Source organism: Lissotriton helveticus, chromosome 6 (genome assembly GCF_964261635.1).
Source record: "Lissotriton helveticus chromosome 6, aLisHel1.1, whole genome shotgun sequence".
NCBI classification, from domain to species: Eukaryota; Metazoa; Chordata; class Amphibia; order Caudata; family Salamandridae; genus Lissotriton; species Lissotriton helveticus.
Genome location: NC_136067.1, coordinates 1,839,832,854 through 1,839,854,281, shown reverse-complemented (window position 1 = coordinate 1,839,854,281; position 21,428 = coordinate 1,839,832,854). Strand labels below are relative to the sequence as shown.

Sequence of the window (21,428 nt, the reverse complement as noted above, 5' to 3'; positions counted from 1 at the left end):
AAGTTCAAGGTAAAAGTTCAAAAGCTAAAAGGTCACAGTAGGTGGTACTGAATTGCAGGTTTTAAATGTTGTGTGGGGGAACCTTAGGGGTGCGGGTAGCGTAACATAGGTAACAGCTTGTATAGTGAGGTTGTAGTTTTGTAAGGCATTAGGCCAAGGGCCTTTTAATTGTGATGTGCACCTGTTTCAATAAAAGCAGCCTTTTACACACTATTTTGGTGTCAGTGGTCTGTGCCGGTCCCATTTCCCCCAAGTTCACGGGGAACCGTGATTTTTTGGAACACGTGTTGCATCCTGGAATCACCATAGGATTATGTCAGTGCTTTAATTGAACAAATGAAACAACTTGAGGAATAAGTTTACATGTTTATTAAAGTATCAAAAACATAATAAAGTTGCATTTAAAAAAACACAAAGGCTTTTCTCCGACTCGCAGAACTTTCTTTGAAAATATAAACGCAGCTCGCTGCGTTCCTCACAGTACTGTCGTCTCTCTGTAGGTCTGGAAGAGAAGCTCCCGGCACAAACACTTCCCCCACACATACACTCACGCAGGAACCCAACCAGCAGGTCCCTGCCACGCAGCAGCCGTAGCAGTACGGCAATGGACATTTGCCTGCTAGTGAATAACATATATATAACTCTGGACTAAAAAATAAAGCACATACTGAATGACGCCTGCGTCACCAGAAACACATTTAATTGGCAATCATGCAAGTATATATTTAACTTGAAACAGAAACCGGCATTTCAGTGCCCTTAGCGTTCAGCAACAATGTCTAGTGTATTTGTTCCAGAGGACAGCGTTCAATTCCAGGAAACTGGGATTTGGCTGTAATTCATGATACCAGGAAAATGACAAAATGAAACAAAGACCAACCAGCATTCGGTGCCATTTTACTATACATTCCTATGGCCCCTACAGAAAAACACGAGGCATCATCATATATTCAGGGAGCCACTGGCCCCAGAACATGAAGCAAATGTTACTTTAGCCTGGCAACAAAAAACACACACACACACATATCCAGACCCAGTGAAAAGGCTATTTTGAATGTTCTGTTGCAGAATATAAAATTTTAAAAGATTGGACTGGGTTACATAGATACCTGGTTGGTACACTGTTCTGGTATTTGCACAATAAATAATACATTTTCTGAGGTAAATTCTGGCTTAATCCTTAGTCTTGTATTGCATTGTAAAGCACTGCTTTGCAGGTGCAATATATTACAAACGTCTATTCACATTCTGAGTCCCTGCTCATGGAGAGTGAATAATATAGACACTGCTGAGAACCAGAGCCTGATGCAGCCAGGTTTAAAGTCTACGATTTAAATAGAACATAAGAAATGTAGCTTAGGACGTACGATTAATACCATTATTCAAACACTGGAAAATAAAAATGAAAGTTTCAGCTTTCTGGGTTGCACAATTAGTTATTGAGCTACCTTCTTTGGAATCTAAGTGAAAATTTGTTTTTTTACAGACAACTGTAAAAAAAAACTAAACTAAAAAAAACCTTTGTATATGTCTTGGCAATCTGAGGATTTCACAGAAACATCAATATTTAAACAGTCGAAGTTCTTGCCATATAAATGTTACCTGTGTTCAAAATGTGTTTGGCGGATAAACTGGTGGTTTACACGATCCACATTTGCTAAGTGCATGTTTCATCCTTCATTATGAAACCCCTACAGACTACACATCTACAGAGGGAAAAACCTTAAAGGGAACCTCAGACACCACAGTCGCTCAAAAACAGACTGGTGATAAATGTTCACATCAAATCACAATTGTCTATACTACATGTAGTCCATGTATATAAAAGAGACGCGGAGACAGAGGTGTTTTTCATCGTGGTAAATGGCACTTTCTTAGCACAGTGTGTCCTCAGCAATACCAATCAAGGTATGTGCCTTTATGTTACTCCAACAAAAACTTTCTGGACTCACGACTCAAGGTGGGCTATTTCTAAAACCACATAAAATGAATAACTTTAAGGAAAAGGCGTTTTGTGGTACTCTACATGCCTGGCAATGCATTAGTAGGTTTCTGCCAGGCCGCTCCTCTCTGCCACACACGTGGCATCAAACACCGTCATCCGTGTGCTTTCGCCTCCTACGAAGGTTCCCAAGCCTCGTGGCACACTCATTTGTCAACTGTACATAAGTAAGTCTCAGTGTTTCTACAGACGGCCCAACCAGTAGAAGTTTACAAGTAAAGACCTAAACCAAAGCCTGGGCAGTGGATAACAAGAGAAGCACATCTACTCCACCATGTGCCAGTGGAAAAGGACTTCTGCTTGATGTTCAAACAGTTGGGCTCCAAAGTCAATTCCAAGCAAGGGCAATCTAGAATGCCCGATGGATGCTCCTCTGTCCTATGTTACACCACAAGCAGTGCGCGGAGGCTGCACTTACAAGTCACAACCCTAAGGACTCTAGGCCCCTTTTTTGGTGCATTTCATACAGTGGACTTTGAGAAACTCTCCTAGCCTTCAGATTAACTCTGCAATGTGCCTTCTTTAATCTGCTGGATGAAAAGATTTCGCTCATCCTCCGGTGTCCGCCCGTTCTGGGCGCGAACAATGCACGTAGGTCGGTGAAGATTAAGCATGTATATGAGATGTTGTTTCTCATTCTTTAACTCTTCGATTTGGGCTTTCAATTCGGCATTGATGGATTCCAGTTTTTCAGACTCCTGTTGGGCAAAGAAGAGTGAATTTTAGTTCAGAGGTATGTTTAGCATGATCCAACAATCAACTCAATTCATGCCTAGTCGGAAAGCTCGGCTCACCTTCCCCTTCTGTTACATGACAATTTTTGTGGAAAACATTTTTAATCTTTGTGGCTCTACTATATATGAACCCCAACACATGCAACCTGGCCTAGGTACAATCTTGTGTAAAACAAGCAGTGGAGGTACTGATCCTCTCAGAAAGCAGAGAGAACAGGGAGGATGGAGAAATGGAAATCCCAAGGATTATTTCTCGGTGCCCTCACACATCCCTGGGGATGTCATGCTTCATCATCGGACATGCTCCTTGTAGGGCCAGCGCTGCAATGCCATATGGTCCCATGAATCGTTTAGTAGCAGAGATCTTTTTGTTTGCCGTATGATGAGAGGTATTTATGTGAGGGCGTTGAGAATATGTGTGGTGGACTGGGTGTCTGTACACACCCCCAGTCCACCCCACATATTCTTGGTGCCAAAGTATAACAAAGCCAAGATATTCCACACTTCCTAATCTACTTTAAATAGATAGGAAGATGTAATTTCTGTACACTGAGCAGGGTTTGGACACCTGTTTAAGAGTGGGACAGCAGGCTGTACCTGCATCAAGTCCATGAGTATTCAAGTTTTCCTCCCAGGGTGAGATCTAGCCTATTCCGCCCCATAAACATGCCACTAAGGAGCATCAATATGGCCTTGCAAACTTTGAATCGATACCCCAGCAGGAGTGTTAGACACAAACATGTGGCATGATGACAAGCATTATCTTCTCACTAATATTTTTGAAATTAGGGTTACTGCAATAGATTAACTACACACCCACTCGATTGACATGGGCTGTACCACAGAGGATGTCCCAAAAAACTGAAGTAAAACGCCATCCATGGCATCAAGCGTAGAGCTCAGGCAGTCAACATCAGCAGATGCTCTCTCTGAGGCAAGACACAGCAGCCTTGCTCATCTCAGGTCTTCTCGAATAGTGTGAGGTTTATTTTATTATTAGATACTCAGATACCATGAGGTTTATTCTATTATTCTGCCATCCTCTGGGCCATACTGAGCATTGATCACTGGATCTTTTATTGACAGCAATGAAAAAAACTCATCCTCTGTCCCTACAGATGCAAATGCCTTGACTCTGAAGGGCATTACAGAAAAGTTGTACTGCATCAGGCTGTCCAAAGTAAAGGTTAGAAGACTTAACAAAAAGGGACTTTTAGTAACCCCAGCATGATCAGTACTACAAGGTGGAACCTGGCTGATATTTTCCAGGGAAACACATAAGTGAGCAAAATTACCAACATCTTCAAATGGGCGCTAGTGTTGAAAGAGGTGCAAATACGATTTGCACCTATGTTAAGCCCGGTGCACGGGTCAAAAGGACCCAGCAATGGCTGGGGATCTCTTGATTCTAGGAAAAGTATAGGAAAGGAGCATTTCACAGCAGATACTTACTTTCTGCAAACAGTCCGTCTTTTCTTTCTTTTTGTTTCTGCATTTTGCAGCTGCCACCTTGTTCCTCTCTCGTCTTCTCCTCTTCCTGTCATCTTCTACAGGCACATACTGTCAGAAAGAATGTACATTATATTAATATGTATAATTCAAACTGCAGGTTGTCTTGTGTTAAAATGTATTTTAATGCTTCTTTAAGTATGTCCAATCTCCACAATGGCTACGGTTATTGTGTGGTACAGCAAAGTCCATCATTAGCTTAGGAGTGCTGGATCAATATCAGATCTTCAGGATAATCACTATGTAAATGAGTTCTATTTAGATTAACTGTATATACATATATTGTATGTGGATATCTTGAACCTCTGGCAAGGAAACAGATGTCTCGAATCTAGGTAAGACACTCATGCTCTATAGGAATTTTTGCTCACTCATTACAGTAAGCTCCTAGATTACAGTTCATCTAATCTAAGAAAGTAGTTTAAATTCAAGTAGCAGGTACTTTGCTTAGGACAGAGCTTTAGGTCTTGCTAGTAAACAAGTAGACAATCTGCACCCTTTAAACACTTGTGGAGTTGATCTAAAATGTAGAGCCTCATTTGGATGTTGGTGGTACCACCAATGATAGGCCGATGGCTGTCCCACCAACATCCAGGCCATTGCTTCGAACACAGCAAAATGATATGGATAGTTGGACCGCAGAGGTCTTGGGGTTGGACCGCAGAGATCTAGGGGACGGACCGCCTCCTCTGACAGGATCAAGGATCCCTAACATGAGGTTCGTAGGGATTAGGATGTCCCTTTCCAACTGCCTTTTCATGGCGGTCCCTCCACCATGGAAAGGCATCCGGAAAGGGACTTTAGGGGCCCCAAGCAGGAGCACCGTCCACCATGGGCTACATGTAGTGCCCCACACACATATCCATGCACTGTGTGCCAAGCACCACATACCTGGCACACAGTGCATGGATATGAACAAAGTGACTTTTCCTACTGCAGTTTGTGCTGCGTCCCTTTTCCTGGGCCGCAGCGCAAGCCGTAGTAGGAGTGCAGGATGGTCCGATCATAATTGGGCAGATGGGACTGCCAACTTATTGTCGGACGGACACCTGTCAGCGGCAATGGCAGTCAGATGCTCGTCCGTCTGCCATCGAAATAAGGGCAGTAGTTCCTAATTATGCAAACCTTTGGACCTCTTATTTCCTAGCGCCATCCTTACTCTGGAGATATGTGATATTTCATATAGACCCCTAGTTTCATTAAGATGACACCATCTCTATGTCCCTTTGCTGACTATGTGCTTTGGCATCCATTTTACCCGCAGAAAATTGTACCACAAGGGCTAAGTGGTGGGAAGCATTGAAACTCAGGAACCAGTTATGTTTTCTCTTGTAGAAGGAAATAAACAGTTGTGTTAGTGAGGGGGCTAAGTCAACTGATGTGTTTGATACACAATTTGAGAAGTAGAGAGAAGGTCTCTAAAAACGTAGCCCCTGTGATGCGGCCTTCTAAAAATCGCTTTCCTGAGTTTACATCAGGCTTCACAAAATACACTGGAGAAATAAGCAATTTGTAATATTAATTTATATATGGTGGTCTTTCTTTGAAAGTTCTGGGTTGCAGTAGCACCAATTATCACTACTTGGAAAAGTACAATTACCAACGTTCTTTTTCAATTTACTATTATATAAGAACCTTGACCAAGATCCTACCTAATCTTAAACCTTGTCTAACGTTCAGAACCTTCTGGAAAAATCTTAATGCAAGGCTCTGGTGTACACCAGGGGGCTTTATAGCCCAATATGTTACTACATCTCAGGGGAATTTGCAGTGCAAAGTTTTAATGTATTGCTGGGACTTATTAGCCAATATCCTAATGGTTGTTGGGAAATCCTGGGTCAAGTTTTTACTGACCCTCAGGAGATGATGTGTCTGAAGCTTCTAGTCAAGGGGATGCCATGCACAACCCAGGATTCTTCTGAATCTCACCGCATACCATAGGTGAAGATTCCAGACAACTTGGGCATGTCAAGCACAGTATTCTAATGAACCCCAAAGGGAATCCGAATTCAAGATTCTACTGAATCTCAGAGGATGGCAAATCCCAACATTTTCCATCCTGGCCCAATAGCATACAGCCCTTCTGAGGACTTTGCCGTCATTGGCTCTTCTTCATCTCATAGGAAATGGTAGCCCAAGATGCTACTTTCCTCAAAACAGCGCATGTGCTTCGGGGAAATGTATCCTATTTAGGGACTGAGAATCCAAAAGGATTCTTGGTCTTGGGGAAATGTGAACCAATTATTCCACCAGCACTCGAGTCTCTTTTTGTTTAAAAAAAAAAAAAAAAAAAGTTAATGATCTTCTATTGAAAGGTGCCATCCAGTGCACTACAGATATTCAAGGTCATTAAAGAAGTAAGCTTAGAAGAAACAGGTGATTAGAGTCAGATAAATCAAATACGCCTAATCTAATCCACATCTCTTATCATTCAGACACAATGAGGAGTGTTGATGTACCTCTGTTTTTAGAAAGGGCGTGTCCATCGAGCTTTCTGATACCGTCACCGTATCCAGGGCGGACTCGACTCTAGTGTACAGACACCGGTTTTGGATTGCAAATCTCAGCTCTTCCCTTACCAAGGGTGTTAGATTGGTAAAATCCTCAAATCCAAACGACATGGTGGGGGATAAACAAGGCACAAGGGCGGATGCACTGACTTCTGCTGCAGAACTCTGGCCAGGATGCTGGAGCATCATTTTGCTGCAAGACAAAAAACACAATGTAAATGAAAGCCCTCCATGTAGATTTATTTGCAATCTGTTCACTTGCTGAGGAGGAGTGTCTGTGGCATTCCTTCCAGTGGAGAAGTGAAACCAATTAAAAGACTACACTAAGGACTGAGCAAGGGGCTAGAAAGAGACAGACATGCCTGTCCACACAAAAGGGCACATTGTACCAATATACCGTATGCCCCCCGAAATATAATGCCCAAATGGCAACGCACTCTCAGGCAGTAAAGACCCTTGATGCCAGACAATGAAATGTGAAAGTGGAATAATGTGGCAATGGAGGATCATATTATGTGGAAATAAAAGGCATATATACCGCACAATGGAACACAATCTGTGGCAGTATAATTTCACACTTATGCCATTTTAACACACGTCAACATTATTCTGTTAAAAAAACAGTACCAGTTAAACACTTGAATAAAGCAACCTGTAGCTGAATGGGGACCAGTTAACCTTTGCTCCATTTAAGCTAGTAACGTTTTTGTTTTGCTACAATTTATAAATAAATAAATACATGTTAGCGGCAACGAAAACCAAAACACATTACACAAAGTTTTTTATTTCGAAATTAGTTTTAAAAAAAAGAAACAAATAAATAGGTCCATGGTGCTTCAAAGGGCTTGTTCTGGGGTCAATGGCAGGAGTAAGGAGAGAGATAGTTATGATTTAGGGAATGGGTCTGGCTTGGTGCAATGATTGGAGTACGGCTAATCGTTGATGTAGGCCGTGAAAGCTGCGCTCAGCTTTTATCGGTGGTGGCATCGCACTGTGAGGCAGCTCGGATCCTCGGGGCAACACCACAGACAGATTACAACCACTGTGGTGAGAGTAGGGGCAAGCAGAGCTCACGCTCCAGCCTGCCATGCCTGTAGACAGGTAGTGTTTCTGTGGGCGCCCCGCAGCCGTGCTGTGACTCACCCCGCCCTGGAATCACCCTCTCCCCTGCCCCAGACAGCGTGGAGTTTCCCTCTGGAAGGTGCGGGCCTCGGTCAGCTGCGGGAGACGGCGGCGGTGACTCTGCATGTTTACCCCGCGAGTGAGTCAGCAGAAAGGGTGCGCACGTGGCGGTGACTCACCGCAACTTGACGGTCGGTTTCATCATGACTAGCCGCACTCGCAGGCAGGACATGCTTTTACATGTCGAAATGGTGCTCTGAACTTCTGATGGCTCCCCTGCCCCAGGAATGACCCTTACTTTGTTGCTGGGTGCATGCTAGGTTCAATCTGGACTCTACCTTTACAGAACGGGAAGGGGGGAGGGGTCCTGCTAGCTAGCTTATGACGGCCCTAATCCATGGCATGTAGTAACTGAGGTGCACATACATAGGTTGCATTCACAGAGAAGCACTGCCTGCATTACCGTTAGAAATTAGATTTGATGTACTCTCTTGTAGAGCGCTCAATGGCATAAAAACACAGGCAAGCCACCTTCAGGGAAAGTGTGACGGGTCAGTTTGTTGATGTGTGGATACGTGACTGTTGTGGTTAATTTAGGAGCGCCATGGTATGCTGTAGGGAACATAGAAAAGGACTTCTAAGCATTCAAGCGGTGTCTAACTGCAGTGTGCACTTATGCAAGTGTTGGACAATCCAAGTGTATTAAGGCTGGATGGCACCATTCCATTAACTCACATAGGGTTGGGTACAATTATTTGTCACAGGTCACAGTCTCCACGAGCAGAGGCATCGTGGACACCTGAAGTTAGTAAAAGTTTGTGAACGCCAAAGGTTGGTAAAGTTGCCTTTCCATTGGTAAGTGACTCAGCAGATGCCACTGTGTTAAAACCAACATAGGCGTGAAATAATCACAAGCACAACTTCCATTTCAGGTTTTGTTGGAAGCTTTTACAATATCTCGCAAGGGAATCATTAGCTTCTAGAGTGGACCAAAAAACCCACCTGCACTCAACAGCACACTTTTTGCTGCCATGGACTCTAACTCAAAAATTGAACCCTGGGCGGTGAACTCCGCTCACAGAGTTTGCAGAGTTTTCCACACTCTGCGGAGTTCCAGAAAACTCAGCTACACAGAGCTGAGTTTTTGTACTTGCTCGCGGTCGTCAACGTCAAGTTAGCTAGTGAGGAAAATACACCTCCCGGCGACATTTTTCAATGCGGGCGGTCAGTTCTCATTGCAAGTGGTCGCGTATGCTCGCAACCGCTCGCATTGAGAAACCGTCCGTTCGCGTTGAGAAAGCTGCCACTCGAGTATCCATCTACTCGAGCGGCAGAAAGGAAGCAGCGCCTGCTTGTGCTGTGCATGGTGCCGTTCGCAATGATTGCACAGTGCGGGCAAACACCAGGCCCTGAAAATCACTGCAAACGGCATGCATCTAACCCACTCTGCTGCCTGTGGAGCTCTGTGTAGCGCGGCAGAGTTTTTTTACACGGAACTCTGCGAACTCCGCCCAGGCTTAAAAATATTGCTAGGGGCAGGTGGACGTTTCCAATGCCACTTTCTCTGCAATACCACTAAACCACACGGTAAAGTTCACGTTACTCAGGTGCCGAATTCACAGGTATGCCAATTCCACTGTGGTGTGAGGAACGTTGCCCATCACTGTGCAAGTCTGGAAAGAGATTGACTCTGGTGTGAGAGAACCGCCACCTTTCTGTCATATCAGGGATGGATTCAACATGCATCACACACTTACAAGGTAAGCACAACCTCTTTAACTCTTTTTGGAGCTTGGACAGTCAACCTTCTCATGTTAAGACTCTAATCTGGATGATTTGATTGCAGCATTTTGCAATGTTAGTCCAAAACTAACAGCATATGATATTCTTTTGTACCCCCATCTGACAGGATTACTGCTGGTTAAGGATGGGTGTGGAGTGAATGAATGAATCATAAAGCACTTACTAGCGAGTGAACAAGGTTCTAGGCGGACAGAGAAAGCAATTTCCTTCTACCCGTCTACATGTCATGGAGTCGAGTAGTCCATATATCAGAAAAAGAACCCACCCTCACACAAGCTATATTACCTTGTCAACAACATTGCATTATTCTAGGGCATTTCTAGAGTGCAACTATCACTCTAAAGGAGCCTCTTGGCACTACAGTAGAGATATGGTAATGTTCAAGGTGCAGGTTAGCTTATTCCTTGAACAGCCACATTTTGAACACTTTCCTGAACTTTAACAGCAGAGGGATGCCCTGGTCTCAAGTGGGATAGAATTCTGCAGAATGAACACCAGGACACCGAAAGCTCTTCCCCCTTATTTAGAAAGTTTAAGAGGAACCACCAACGTGACTTTAGAGCCGGATCTCAGAGAGCACCTATGTATTATCAGTGTGTGTCTGTGCAAATTGCAGCTCCTTTTGGTCAGGTTTCCCCAAGCATCAAAAGGGGTTGTAGATGAAATCAAACCTTTTCCTCATATGTGCCAAGACTGACCAACCACTCTCTACATCACAGACTCACTGCATCCCTCAAGCATTTAGGAATGCCCCTTAGCCCATTTGAGCCACCTTCAAATCTAAAGACTGATCTCTTCTCCCAACCTCGACCGTGCTTCTGTTTGCAACCTCACTGCTGCACCGATGACTTTCAAGCGCAGTACTCTGGGACACTGTGCATGTTGTAACTGGGGAGACCTTTAGAGTGGTTTTACAGTGTTTAAGACCGACCATGGCATGTGTTTCAGTCTACAAAGCAATACCTCAAAAGGCGATGAGAAGAATGCTTGTGATAAGTCTAATCACTGGCAATAGCTCGGGGAAAAACTCTTGCACTTCATTCCTTTGCCCACCAAGTCGTCTTAGTTTGGATCAGCCATTTGCAAACAGTCTCGACCTTGTTCCAGAAGGAACAGTCAAGCCTAAACTGTCAGACCAAGCACACCCCAAGACCGGTTTCACCCTGACTGGGGATCTTCAGTTGGGTGTAGCTTGGGACCGGTGGCACAGTGAGCATTGGACGCATGTCGGATCTGACACTTCGAGCTGAAGTCCCCTATTGGAGCAGCGTCAAGAACTGATTCGAATATGGCTGGGCCCAAACTAAGGTGGTATAGTGGGCAAAAGAACAATGGGTTTGAATGCTACCCCGAATGATTACCAGTAGTCAGACGTATGTTATGTTAAAAATATCTATACCGCGCTCGGTCACCAGACGGTTTCATGGCGCTCATAAACAATTGCGGGGGGACAGTGCAGCAAAGTTATGCAAGCATTCCTCTCATCACCTTTTGTGTGTGTTTGATACAAACAAGTAAAATTCAGAAATGGACAGCTGGCCGAACCAAAAGATGGAGACAGGCTATTTGTCTAGACAGACGGCACTAGAGGATGGAGAATTGATGCGTCTCTTGCCAGAACTTGTCATTGAGGAGTTCCTGGTCAGGTATGACAGAGACCGCCTGTGTAGCTGAAACATCAGTCAACAGTTAGAATGGGGGAGTGGCTAGGAGAAGACATAAAAACAGCAACATGCCCAGTGTTTGGCCATACAGAGTACCGAAGGATGCTCTGGCCGACAAAGACTTCTGCCAGTGATGCAACTCAACTCTAAACCAACTCCTACCATGCAGTCCTGTAAGTTGCCTGTCAGCTAACTAGTCTCGTGCAGGGGGGGGAGCAGAACACATTATCCCCCCCCCCCCAACCCCGGGATCATAAAGAGTTTTTCCCCCAAGCTATTGCCAGTGATTAGACTTATCACAAGCATTCTTCTCATCGCCTTTTGATGTATTGCTTTGTAGACTGAAACACATGCCATAGTCGGCCAAAAACACTGTAAAACCACTCTAAAGGTCTCCCGGTTAGTACATGCACAGTGTCCCAGAGTACTGCATTTGAAAGTCATCGGTGCAGCAGTGAGGTTACGAACAGAAGTGCGGTCAAGGTTGGGAGAAGAGATCAGTCCTTACGTTTGAAGGTGGGTCAAATGGGCTTACGGGCATTCCTAAATGCTCGAGTGATGCAGTGAGTGTGTGATGTAGAGAGTGGTTGATCATTCTTGGCACATATGAGGAAAAGGTTTGATTTCACCTACACTATTTGTGATGCTTGACCAAGAGGAGCTGCAAGTTGCAGAGACACACACTGATAATACATAGTTTCTCTCTGAGATCCGGCTCTAAAGTCACGTTGGTGGTTCCTCTTAAACTTGCTAAATAAGGGGGAAGAGCTTTTGGCGTCCTGGGGGTCAATCTGTGGAATTCTATCCCACTTGAGACCAGGGCATCCCTCTGCTGTTAAAGTTTAGTAAAGTGCTCAACATCTGGCTGTTCAAGGAACAAGTTAACCTGCACCTTGAACATTACCATATCTCTACTGTAGCGCCAGGAGGCTCCTTGCTGGGGAATGAGGACTTGACCCTGGGCGGAGGGATAACCGAGCCCAGTTTCGGTCTAGCCAGTGACCCCATTGACTCTTTGATGCAGAGGAATGAGGACCCTGCTTCAACCTGGTTTATGAATTCATGACAACGAGTTGAGGGGACACTGGTGTGCTACTTTCAGGTCAATAGTTTTGTTACCCTGAGTTGAGAGGTGACAGCACTCGACTTCACAGTGGTGACCCAGTTGGTGGGCCCTAGACAGAGGTCACAGAGCCCTAATTCACTCTGGTTCAATCGATCATGGTTTTAAGGGTGAAAGATCACAAAGCCCTCCTCACACTGGTTTACGGGTTCATGGCCCCCGGGCGAGAGCCAAAGACCACTACTTCACTCTGGCAGTGAGTTCATGGACCCTGGGGCCAGCGGTACAAGAACTGGGCTTCAACCCGATCTGTGAACTAATGATCCTGAGTTAAGAGGACAGTTTCTAGTTTCAAGTTTAATTTATTTGCATAGTGAATTAAAACCATTGCAATACAAAAAAATATACTCATTTAAAAACTGTCATGTACATAAATAAAACTCTTGTATCTAAAAAGCCATATTGTCTGAGTTCCTAAATCATATTCGCAGACCCCTAGCATTTATGCAAGTGCTATTTCTGGTTAAGAGGACAGGGAGCTGGGCTGTATTCAGATCAATGAGTTCATGAGCCTGTGTGTGAAGTGGCAGTATCCCACTTCACACTGTTCAACGAGTTCATGGACCCCAGAGAGGAGGTCACAGTGCCCTACTTTACTTTGGTGCCATTGTGCATGAGGGTAGAGGTCAGAGGACACAAAGTCCGTCTCACTCTGGATTGTGTATTCATGGCCCCGGAGAGTCAATGATTTCATAAGCCCTGGGATGTCAGAGTGCCCTCGTTCCACCCTTCATACCTACTTGGGTGGAGTCACAAAGCCCTACTGACACTGGCTTGTAGGTTCGTGACCCTCAGGTGAGAGGTCACAGAACCCTGTTTCGGTTCATGTACTGCAGCGGGTTTTGGAGCCCACCTTCGGTTAAACACGGACTCTATATCCCTGTGTGGTGAGAGTTCAGAGCCCCGCTTCTCGGAGTCCTCGGGGCCCCTTCAGGAAGTGCAGCGGGAGAACTAACTCTGGCGTCAGCGGCTCCGTTGGGCAATGATTTAGCAACAGCGCTCGCCGAGCTTGGCACTGAAGGGAAAACTGCGTGACAGGACAATACGGAGAGGGAAGAGCTGGGAGTAGGGCCGAACCCTACCCCTGGCCTCTCAACGCTAAAAGCTTTTACAAAACAAAACATACCGTGGATCCTCAGAGATGCACGCGGCGTTGGGCGGGTAAAGAAAATGATGAGGCGGTGGCGTCACCAGAGGAGACTACTTCTAGACTGGGGGTACCAACAATAAAATCTCCGCAATAAATAGTGCACCCTTCCCCCCAAATACCCCCAATACAAAAATAAGAACGGTTAAAAGTTGGAAACAGAAGAGGCATAAGATATCTCGGTGAGTTAGGTCCTCGCTGCTGGGTCGCGAGACTCCGCTTTTCATCCTTCCAAGGCGGCTGTGACTACCACAACGCTGGGCATGCGAGCGTAGCACGTGTTATTTCTAAAGTTACCATGTGGCAAAAACTGCAGCCGAAAGAAGTAAATAAAGGGCAAGCTGCTGTCACGTATGCCAACGGAGCCCACCTCCGGGAGGGGTCAGGGCGGCCCTCCTCTCCGCGCCCCCACCCGGGATCAGGATGAATAGTTCGAAGGAAGTGTTACTAAGCAGTTTCATCAGCCGCCCCCGCCGCCTCCAGACCGGCGCTGGAGCGGGGGCGGCTGACAGCAGCACCACGGGTCTCCGAGCCCGCTCTGGCTCCTGAGGCGGGGGTCAGTGCCCGGAGATGTCCCGGGTGATGGAGGATGTTGGGGGTCGCTCGTCTGCCCGGAGTATTTACTGCTAACAAATGGTGGGGAGCACCGCCCGCCACCCATCTCCAGGACCCTTCAAAGTACCGCTGACAGCCCCCGTGAAGTACCAGTGTGTATCCCTCTTCTTGTATTTTGTTTGCTTTTGTAACATGCCCACTTGTCATTTTCTCCTCATGTATCATTACTGTTCCCATTGTGAAGCGCTCTGACACCTTCGGGTAAAGTCCGCGCTATATAAAAACGTATAAAATAAAACATAAACAAACTAAAATCCCACAGCCATACGAGAGAGCCTGGCAGTTACAGCGCGGGTGCCCCCCTAGGACGATCAGACTTTGTTAATAGCAACAATTAGTACCTCACAGCCTCATGAGACCTTAGAAACCCCACAAGAAAGTCAGCGTCTCTTCGTACATTACTTCCCTTAAATTACTTTTACTACAAAGGGAGTACATCATCTCCAGGACATGTCCCTACACCAGAGGGTGTGTGTCCTGTCAACTCCGATCACATCACTATATGATGAGAAAGTGTTAGTACACACGAATTCCGACGGCTTAGAGTTTGCTGCTGAGAGCTGCTGGTGCGCTCGCATTATAGACCTCGCAGCGCCGCTGGGAGCGGGAATACTCTGGAGTTCAAAAAGTAATGAATGGCCAGAGCTTCCTCGGAGCATGCCAGTGTGCACCGCGACTCCGTGACAGCAGAGTTGCACAGAGCCTTGCACAATTGTCACTTTTGCCTTATGTAACGTAACGTTTGCTTTTGTAACATGCTCACTTGTAATGTTGTCCTTATGTATCACTACTGTTCCTATTGTGAAGCGCTCTGACACCTTCGGGTAAAGTCCGCGCTATATAAAAAAGCATTAAATAAATAAAATAAATAAGAGCCATCCCTCCTGCCCCTCGCGCGCCGGGTCCCCCTGTCCCGGAGACCAGAGCGGCGCATCCTCACCCTCCACCTTTGATAATGTATACTACAGCGCCGCGTGACACTCACCTCCTGCCGCTGGAATGCGGACTCCGTGCTGAAACCGACGAGAAAGTGAGCAGCAACTCTCGGGAAGCGGGGGACGTCTGTGTGCCGTCCGGGCGCTGCCGCCTGTGCCCTGCTCTCCCTCCCCGGCGGGCTCTGTGCTGCCGGCTCCGCTCTGCGCTTCGTGCCCTGCGCTGCCCCTGCTGTCTGTGCCGTACTTGCTTCCTGCCCGGGTTGCATCACCCCTTTTATACCGGGCGGGGCGGAGCGGCCACTGCTGGAATGATCGCTATGAGACTTTCAACATTGACGTAATTCTAATAATAGCCGGCGTGGGCGGGGCCGCTGCTGGTGATGATGCAAGGGCGCCCCGCCCCGCCTCCCGCCCCATAACAGGCGCACGAGGGCACGGCTGAGGGGGGCGTGGCCTGCGTGGCCACGCTCTGAGGCGGCAGCGTTGACGGTTGGGACCATGACCGTATTAGAGCTGGCACTAGAGGCCCTGCCGGGGCGCCCGCTGACCGTTGGGGAGCGCGCGCGGGCCGGACTGGTAGGGTACCCACCTGGCTGATGCAGCCCCACTCCCGTTCCGCGCCCCGAGTCTTCCTCTATAACTCATCCTCCTAAAAATATATCCTGGTCCACCACTACCCCTACTGACCGTGTCCGAACCGCTTTTCTTCACGAAATCCATTGTTCTACTTGACATACACAGCTTCTAGATACCTAGAATACACGCAATAAACACTACCACTGGATACCTGTTACTTGTAATGAAGTGGAAGTTACAAACAGGTTCTACCGGCTGCAGTTGCAGCATGTCGGGCATTGCACATCGAACAATGTAAAATGTTCTCTGGAAAAACCAAGGAAATTTAAAACCACATTCTAAGAATACCACCTGAAGCCACGCTCGCGAATATCAGCTCGTTTTAATGATTAATATATATTCTTGCTATAATGGTGACCTGCAAAAATCATACGTGGCAACATTTTAGAACTGGGAAGTGGGTGATTTTGAAAAAGAAATCGGGGGAACTGTATTCCCCATTGACTTCTATTGAAGCAACCGCAATTTCAGGTGAGAGAAAGCTAAAATAAAGCCATTAAGTACTATTATTGTTCAGTGTGCGAAGGGCCATGATTCACCAAAGTGTACAGTGAGTCATTATGTCCTTCCCCTCGCTCAATAATGGTAAGGAATAACGTTTCATATTCTGCTCATCTGCAGCACATGGATTTTCTATGGTATTTTTCATGTGTACTTGTTTTTAACAAGCTGTATTTAACCAAAACTAGGATGCAAGAGGTAAAATCACACCGAAGAAATCTTGTAATTTGTTTCCTTGTGTAAAGTAATTTTTAAATGCAATTGTTGAATCAATAAAAGTGATTTTCTCATGTTCAGTTTGCTGTATTGTAAAGAAAGTCAAACTAGATTTTAACACCGTAACAATAATGTGTTTGTATTACTGCAGTTGATCCAAATAAGGTGTTAGTGGGCCATTTTTTATTTTTACTGCAATTGTGCATATATATATATATATATATATCATCTGCCCTCAAACTTTATCAGACTTATTGACTCGCGTCAAATCCGGTTCCCCTAATGATTGCTGCCCTCCGCACATCATGAGGGACGCTTTCTCTGTCTTACCACATAGCGTGCTTCCCTTCCTAAATGAGTCTCACGCAGGTTAAGGTCCCTAGCACTTTTAAGAACGCAATAGTGGTCCCTCTACTAAAGAAACCGGGGGCTGACCCTGTGAATCTTTCTAATTAGCCTATTTCCCTCCTCCCTTTCTTGGCTAAGGTTTTAGAGGTCCACGTCACTAAGAGTCTATCTAACTTTATCGAACAGTCAGAATATCTAGAGCCGCACCAGGCGGGCTTCTGGCCCGCCCACTCTACCGAGTCTGTAATTTGGGCGGTATTGGACACTATGAGAGCAAATGCTAAGGATGTCTCTCAGGCCTTGGTGCTCCTGGATTTGTCAGCTGCTTTCGACACGGTCGACCATAAATTTCTGTTGGACCGTCTAGCAGGCCTGCATACAGGGCTCCGCTTACAACTGGATCAAATCCTTTTTAGAAGGACGAACCTAAGCAGTACAACTCGCTCCTTTCACCGCCCCTAAGATCGCCACTAAATGCGGAGTCCGACAGGGCTCGTCCCTATCTCCACTTCTGTTCAATCTTTACCTCCTGCCCTTGATCCACTCCTTAAAAGACAGGAAGGTTACCACCTTCAATTATGCAGAAGACCTTCAGCTCATCTTCACCTTGGACAACTCCTCTGACTCTGTCCATCAATTTCAAGCTACCATGCTACACATCCAGCGTTGGATGGACTTTAATCATCTCAAGCTCAACCCAGGCAAGACTGAACTAATCCTGCAGGGAAGAGCGAGATTTCCTGGGGCCCACACTACTGGCCAGGGGAACTAGGACTTTCCCCCACTCCCTCTCCCTCTGTGAAAAGTCTTGCGGTCATCATAAATACAGATCTACCACTCAGACGCCAAGTGGGGGCAGTGATCTCAACCTGTTTTTTCCAACTACGCAGGATCAGGAAAATTGCCCACCTGCTGACCCACTCAGCCCTCATACAGGTTGTGATAGCTCTGGTACTTTCTCGCCTCAACGTTTCCAACTCTATCTACCTCAGCCTACCACTATTCCTACAGAAGCAACCCTAGATGGCAGTCTGCCAGACCTTTGCTAGACAAACTTCACCGGCTACCTATTGCCCAACGTGCTGCCTTCAAGACAGGGTGTTTAATTTTTAAAGCTATGCACAGCAGGAGCCCCAATTTCATTAGCTGCTTGATAGTAAGGCATGCTCCACTCCGCAACCTACGATCCACTCATCTTCAGTTACTGACTATCCTCACCTTTAATCTCAAACGCCAGGGAGGGTGCAGGTTTTTCCACCTTGCCCCAAAATTCTGGAATTCCCTACCATTAGCAATTCGGATGTGTGACAACTTACTGGGGTTTAGAAAGTTGCTTAAGACCTGGTTGTTCGAGCAAGCACATGCGTAATCTGCCTCCGTCTTGACATTTGCCTTGATCAGCGCTATGAAACTTCCTGGTGACCGGGCGCTTTAAAAATTTCTACTAACATAACATAACATAACTGTTGTGAAGAACAAAAGTCTGAGGCAGAGAAGTTGAGAAGTAGTCTTTATTCCGTCACCCACTCTCCAAGACTGACTGAGGGATGCCAACATTCTAAGGTGAGCTCCAATGGAACATCCCATTAGGGGAGGGGGGAAACAGTGAGGAACATACCAAAGGGGTGGAGGAAAACAAGAGGAAGGATGATTACAACACATCTCCCTTCGACCAGCATAGAAAAGAAATTAAACAAGTCATGTGATACATGTATAACCCTATAATGGTGGTGCAAAAAAAAGGTTTACAACTTAACCCTAAATGACGAGGAAATAATAAATAATGTACAGTGTCTGTAACATCCCTATGAACAAAGGAAAACCATAACAACACCCTCCTGGCAGGGAACCGGGGACTAACACGGAGTTGTGCCAAGAAGATTGTTGTGATACCATGGATCTCTCCTTCTGATGGAGGAAAAAGGGGAGATTGTCATTCCCTCAATGGGAGATGTGTGATATGTCCATAAACCATCCTTTATAGTTTTATCCACATCTAGCTTGTTGTCAAGAGCCAAACAAATATGTTTGATAACTATTTGGGTTGACTTGTCAATTAGCTCCTTGGCTATGGAGGAGCACCTGTTGGCTATTTCATGTTTGATCCCTAAATTATCCATGAACCCTCCCACTTCGCTAGAAGAGAAAATCACATTGTTCTCAGTGACAATGGTTTCTGGCACCCCTTCACAAGTGAAACAATCGTTCAAACATTCAATGAGGTTGCCAGTAGTGGCATCAGATACAAATTTGTACTTGATCCACTTGGAAGTGTAATCGACGAGCAAGAACATGAATTTCATTTGGGCTCCTAACTGGTGTAAAAGGCCAATTATTTCTAAGGCAAGTTTAGTCCATGGGATACCTGGTACTATATCTGGATCACTGGACATGTTTACCTTATCACCATCTGACAGAAAACTTTCATTTTCATTCTCTGGCAAGGCGGACAATAGGTTATGAGTATTTTCCTCCAACACCATCGAACCATACACTCTGGGGCCCATTATGATGTCGGGCGGATTGCCCCCGCCAGGCTGGCGGTAGCCACCGCCAGCCTGGCGGGGGCAATCCACCCGACATCCACACTCGTTTTCCCCCCTGCCATATTAGTATGGCGGGGGGGACCTCGGCGGACGGAAAGACCGTCCTCTGCTTTTCCGCCCCGGTCGCCTTGCGGCCGGGGCAGAAAAGGAATAATATGGTGGCGGTGTCTATCAGACACCGCCAGCCATTTTATGATGGGCGTCTTTAGGTGCCTTTCCGCGGTGGCACTGCCGCCATGGAAAGGCATGCGGTCTTCACTCTAGGGGCCCCCTGCGGGCCCCCAGAGTGAAGGAGGGGTGGGGGGTGCACACGGGGGGTACCTGTGGTACCACCCTATATTTGCATTAACAAATGCATCAATGCATTTTTAGCATTGTGGCGGGCGGTGCTCTCTGCACCGCCCGCCACAATGCTAAAAATGCAGGATGTGCCCGCCACTGTGATGATTCAGCACTGGGATATTTCCTGAAAACAGTTGCGAAATGCGTTTTAGTTAGATGTACGATTTTTAAAGAATATTCTTGAATTTCAAAAGTTGACACTTGGAAACTTTTTCACAAAGAACCACCAATGTTATCCTATGTAAGGAAATTCAATTCACAGGTAAGTTACTTTTACGTTACTTTTCCTACTCAGTGCTGGATACTTAGATTCAGCACTGGAACCTTTCCTGCAAATAGTTGAGAAAATTCGTTTAGGTTATTTGTGCGAATTTTAAAGAATATTCTTAATTTTCTAAAGTCAACAGAAACTTTTTGGGAGAAAAAGTGTCAATGTTATCCTATGTGGAAAAATAGGTTATCAGTTTCGAGGTAAGTACTCGAGGTAAGTACTCGGTCTTTGGAGTTAGGGTTCTGGTGTTTGATTCAGGGGTCTCCCAGGGTCAGTGATGCACTGTTGTTGCACCCTCAGCGGCACTAGGGCAGCCGGGTGCAGAATGTTGAGGCCCAGTGTTATCCTATAGAGGATAGGGGGCTCCGGTTGGTGGCTGCTGGCAAGCAGGCCACAGGGTTGTGGGAGCAAAGGTCGTAGGGTTTAGCTCAGGGCAAGTTGGGGACCAAAGTAGCACCAATGGTGCACCTTCAGCGGCACTAGAATGGCCGGGTGCAGGGGGCTGTTTTGAGGTCGGGTGGTCTGTTGATTTTAATAGAGATTCTCCGGGACAAATAAACGCTGCAGGCTCAAGGACAAGGATCTTCAAGGAGCGACCACCACTTCGACACTTCGAGGAGTAAGTTGGGATGTTGAGGGTTGGTTAGGCACTCCTGGGGGCACACAAGGATGTGGGGCGTTGGGTGCCGGGGTGCCTTTGGACGTCGGATTTTCTTACCCGCTCTGGTCGCGGAGGGGTACTGTGGATTGAGTCTGCAGGCGTTGTCAGGATGCTTGAGGCAAGTCATGGGTCGCCGGATCTCGGGTCAGGATCGTCGGGGGGACCTCGTAGTGTTTTTCAACTCGAGCTCGGGCCAGATTCTGCAGGTGCAGAGTGGGCTGGATTTGCGGTGTCTGGCTGGCACCAGAAGCTGCAGTTTAAACACGTCCGGTGTTCTCGGGAGAAACAGTCTGGAAAGTGAAGGCAGGCAAGTCCTCCGGGGTTTGTGAGGTTTCTGGCTGCTGGACATGCCGGATTTTTCGCAGGAGCAGGTTCGAGGGGAGACAGGCCTGTAGGGCTGTGACCAAGTCAGTGGGCGTCATCCTCTTGTTAGCTCTGCAAGGCTTCTCGTCCTTCTTTTCTTCTTTTCTTGTTGTTGCTGGATCTGAGGAAGGAAGGTTCAGGGTGCCCCTAAATACTAAATTTAGGGGTGTTACAGGTAGGTACAGGGCAGGGACCAAGGGGTCCCTGCCCTGGAGTGGGTACACCCCCTATTCTGCCACTCTACAGTGGGGAGCTCCTCACACAAGTAAGTTACTTAGTAGTACGTGTTGAAAGGACCAAGAGGAGTGGCTGGAAAAAGAGTCACACTTACCACTAAATGGGATTGGTTTAGTGAAGAGTAAGGAGGGGTTTAGAGAGGG

The 21,428-nt window shown here is 46.4% G+C and overlaps 1 protein-coding gene across 2 annotated transcripts; it reads right to left on the bottom strand.

Annotated features, from left to right (window-relative positions):
• Nucleotides 1–354: 354 nt before the first annotated feature.
• On the bottom strand, nt 355–15,410 carry ATF3 (activating transcription factor 3). Of its 2 annotated transcripts, none has more exons than XM_078649750.1 (4): nt 15,215–15,410; nt 6,705–6,948; nt 4,189–4,296; nt 355–2,700 (listed from the first exon to the last, which is right to left on the bottom strand). In XM_078649750.1, exons 2-4 carry the CDS (start codon nt 6,942–6,944, stop codon nt 2,503–2,505), a joined length of 546 nt encoding a protein of 181 aa, XP_078505876.1. In that variant the 5' UTR covers nt 6,945–6,948; nt 15,215–15,410; the 3' UTR covers nt 355–2,502. The 2 variants fall into 2 exon arrangements, with proteins under 2 accessions (XP_078505876.1, XP_078505877.1); XM_078649751.1 differs by having other exon boundaries at nt 6,825–6,948.
• Between the last annotated feature and the right edge of the window lie 6,018 nt (nt 15,411–21,428).

Excerpts from the sequence above, each read along its gene's own strand:
- ATF3 (XM_078649750.1), bottom strand. The coding sequence starts at position 6,944 with ATGATGCTCCAGCATCCTGGCCAGAGTTCTGCAGCAGAAGTCAGTGCA. Across the intron at positions 4,297-6,704 it reads CGCCCTTTCTAAAAACAGAG|TATGTGCCTGTAGAAGATGA; the intron begins GTACATCAACAC and ends TCTTTCTGACAG. Across the intron at positions 2,701-4,188 it reads AGACGGACTGTTTGCAGAAA|GAGTCTGAAAAACTGGAATC; the intron begins GTAAGTATCTGC and ends TTTGCCCAACAG.